Here is a 3717-nt window from a genome sequence, read left to right on the forward strand (position 1 = left end):
GATGACCCTTATCCCTGCTCAGAGGTCCCATGTGGTAACCATGTGGACCGACCCACTCCTCCGCCGATGGAAGGGCGCCGGTCTTCAGACCCGATAGGTCCCTAGAGCCGCCAACCCTCCGCCCGGCGTGACCTTACGGCCATTTATCTGCTGCCGGTGACCGGCTCCTCGACCCCTCTGTGGGTAGGTGAGCGTTCCTCCGCCCGCGGAGCGGCAATTTTATCCTCCGCTCAGCGGCCCACTGTAGCCGATCGGTTCCCATAGGAAGAAGAAGCCTTTTCAGGCATGCTGAGGACGCCATTCAGGTCGCCGCTAAGGGATACTTCTCCGGGGAGGAGAGCTACTGACCTGTCCCCCAGATCCCTTGAGTGGATTTTCATCCGGTAGGCAGCGCTGTCTCCCCTCCCCCGGTCTTCAAGGACCATCCACGCAGGGGAGGACCAGATTACCATATAGGGGTGCTGCCCTTCTAGGTCTCTCTCATATGGCTTCGAGTCTCTGCACCCCACCCCAGCGCCGAAACGGAGCTGAAGAGGAGCGGCGCAGAACTCCCTCGGAAGGGAGATCGGACTGCCGGGAGAGGCGATCTCTAGACCCAGGGCAGTGTACCTCCGGTAGAACACATGTATATGGAGAGGAGACTTCAGAGATGGGAGCCCGGAACCACCAGCAGGACGAGGTAGTGGAAGAAGGGTCGTCCTTCCGGAGAGTATTATGTCTCATGAGAAAGTTCAACGACCTACCCGATCCTGTTCCGGTGCAAGTTCGACCCCACGACACCGGTCTGGAACGCCGTTTTGGAGCCCCTAGGGAGGCAAGGCTCTCCCTGGTCCCTTCCCTCGCACAAGACATCAAACAGAGGTTTAGAAGAATCAGAAATGCTGCCATGGAGCCGAAAGGATTGAACAGGCCCCACTGTGCTCCAAACCTTTTACCCTTTCCGGAGGTCAAACACACACGATTCTATACTCCGGAGGGGATCTCCCAGGGGCATCAGCCGTCAGAAGTGAACTTGGTTGCCCTGGTACCCAGTTCCACGGAAGATAGACTGTTGGGCAGGACCGTGGGTTTCACGGTCCAGGAGACAACATCCATGGAAGTGGTTGCATGGGCATCTGGAGATGCGGCTTCCTGGCTAGACCTATGGTCCACTGCCCTGGTTTCCTTCACCCTGGAGAACGATTTGAAGAGCGGCCCGGCGAAGGAACAGTTTCTGGAGTTGGCAGTCTCAGGATCGAGAGCCATAGCCTTCTCAGCAAGTCAATCCTATACCGTAGCATCGAATTGTGTCCTGCGTAGGAGGGATGTCATCCTCCATAGGCTGCCAAGGAATTTCCCGGACAGGGAGTTGAGGACTTAGGGAGGCCCCCATTGTCAGGGAAGCTCTCTTTCCCGAGGAACTATTAGACAAGTGGAGGAAGGAGAGTCATGACGCAATGCTTCACAGGGCGTCCGAGCCGTCGTCATCTTCAAACACACGCTCCCTATACCGGCCTCATGATCAGGGTAGGGCCAGGCCCCAGTCAGGTTGGCGACTTTCTGTGCTGCTGGCCCAAGCCCCATCCTCCTCGCGTTGGGCTCCTCCGACTCAGCCCCCCTCAGGAGGACAAAGGCCAGCCGCAGGTGGAAATAAGCACAGAGCTCCTAACAGGGGAACATGTAATGGCCGCTTCTTCAAGCGAAAGTAGGGGACGAGGCCCCTCTCCCCGGTGACCTTCAGGGATAGCGGGCTGCCTCAGTTCAAGGTGGAGAAATTGGGCAGTGGTTGGGGCGGACAAGTGGACAGTTCAAGTGTTGAAGGAAGGGTACCGTATTCATTTCAAGGGCCCCACCCCTATGTTGGTATTGGGCCTCAAAACATCCTCCCTCCACCCCAAGTAGGAAGTACGTCGGTCGGCCTTAGAAAGGGAAATTCAAGACCTACTCCTCAAAAGAGCTATCCAGGAGGTGCCCCCAGACCTACTGGAATTCTTCAGCCATCTGTTCTTGGTGGAGCAAGCCTCAGGTGGTTGGTGTCTGGTCGTCTATCTCTCGGCCGTCAATTGCTTCGTTGACAGGACCATGTTCAAGATGGAAACAGCCAGTACGGTCCTGGTAGCTATCAGGGAAGGGGATTTTATGCTATCCCTAGACCTCAAAGATGCATATTTCCAGATTCCAGTGCACCCGCCCAGCAGGAAGTTCCTCAGGTTCAGGTTGGTAAGAAACAGTCTTCCAGTTCCGTACCCTCTGCTTTGGCTTGTCGACCGCGCCTCAGGTCTTCACCAGTCTTCTCCCTGGTCTTCCAGTGGGCTCACAAGAGAGGGATAAGACTATTGAGGTATCTGGATGACTGGTTACTCCTCTCAGGGCCCAGAGAACAGTTGTCAGAGCAGAGGGACGAGTTAGTGACCTTCTGCTGAGAACTGGGGGTAGTGTTCAACTGGGAGAAGTCAGAACCCTCCCCAACCACGAGGACAGTGTATCTGGGGATGGAGATATGCTCTGTGGAAGCCAGGGCTTTCCTGATGAAGGAGAAGGTTGGGAATCTGGAAAGCAGGGCAAAGCCCCTCATCAGGGGAAAACCGGCATCGTTGAAGGAGTGGCAGAGGCTGGTAGGCCACATGGTGTCATTGGAGAAGCTAGTTCCCAAAGGAAGGTTGATAGTGCGCCCGGCCCAGTGGGACCTGAAGGAGGTACAGGCCCTAGCAATGAAGTATCCACCCCCAACGCTTCCCCCATCCCAGTCAACCATAGAGGCACTCCAGTGGTGTTTGGAACCAAAGAACAACCGAGCAGGAGTTTCACTCCTGGATCTTCCCCTGGATCCTTCGGTTCATGGATGCATCCAGAGAAGGATGGGGAGCCCACCTACCGGATAAAACAGCCGGAGGTCGGTGGTCCTTGGAGGAGAAAATCCTCCACATAAACAAACTTGAGCTGATGGCAGCACAGAAGGCTCTCGTCGCCTTGCGGAGTTCTTCAGTGGGGAGAAGGGTAGCCCTGATGAGCGACAATGCCACCGTTGTTGCCTACGTCAAGAAACGGAAAAGACGGTAAAGATCCTATCCTGGGCCGAGGACAATGCAATCTCTCTGACAGCCAGGTGCATCCCGGGAAAAAGGTATGTAGTCGCGGATGGTCTCAGCAGGAGGAGTCAAGTATTGCACGGGGAATGGTCCCTCCACCCGAAGGTGGCAAGGGCAGTGATAGAAATGTGGGGGTCACTATGCCTGGACCTCTTTGCAACAAGGCTAAACACAAAGCTGCCGGTCTTCTGTTCCCCAGTACCGGACCCAGGAGCAGCTCTGGAAGACGCGTTTTAACATCCATAGGAGGACCTCGATATGTAAGCCTTCCCTCCATTTTCCCTTCTAAGACAAACCTTAAACTGTTTTTGGGGGGCAAAGCAGGCAAGGATGACTCTGATAGCCCCATGGTGGCCTGAAAGGGAGTGGTTCACAGACCTGAGGTCCTTGGAAAGGGAACCTCTATGGCCCCTGCCTCTACATCGAGATCTTCCAAGGCAACCTCACTTCCAGAGGTTCCACAAGGGCCTCCAAAACCTCTCCCTTCACACGTGGAGACTATACAGCGTTTGCCAAGAAAGGAAGGTTACTCCAAGAGGAAAGCCTTCCAGATGACCTCAAATCTCACACATTCCTCGAGAGTTATATACCAGTTGAGATGGGCAACCTTTGGCAAATGGGGCAACAAAGGCCTCGATCCCAGTCATCG

General features: G+C 55.3%; 1 protein-coding gene across 1 annotated transcript; it reads left to right on the forward strand.

The window, feature by feature from the left end:
* The first annotated feature begins 2479 nt into the window (after nt 1-2479).
* Nucleotides 2480-2908, forward strand: LOC137630996 (cuticle collagen 2C-like). Its single transcript, XM_068362566.1, has one exon. The coding sequence runs from the start codon at nt 2480-2482 to the stop codon at nt 2906-2908; it is 429 nt and encodes a 142-aa protein (XP_068218667.1).
* Nucleotides 2909-3717: the final 809 nt, after the last annotated feature.

This window comes from Palaemon carinicauda, chromosome 1 (assembly GCF_036898095.1).
Source record: "Palaemon carinicauda isolate YSFRI2023 chromosome 1, ASM3689809v2, whole genome shotgun sequence".
Lineage (NCBI taxonomy): Eukaryota > Metazoa > Arthropoda > Malacostraca > Decapoda > Palaemonidae > Palaemon > Palaemon carinicauda.

Excerpts from the sequence above, each read along its gene's own strand:
- LOC137630996 (XM_068362566.1), top strand. The coding sequence starts at position 2,480 with ATGCTCTGTGGAAGCCAGGGCTTTCCTGATGAAGGAGAAGGTTGGGAA.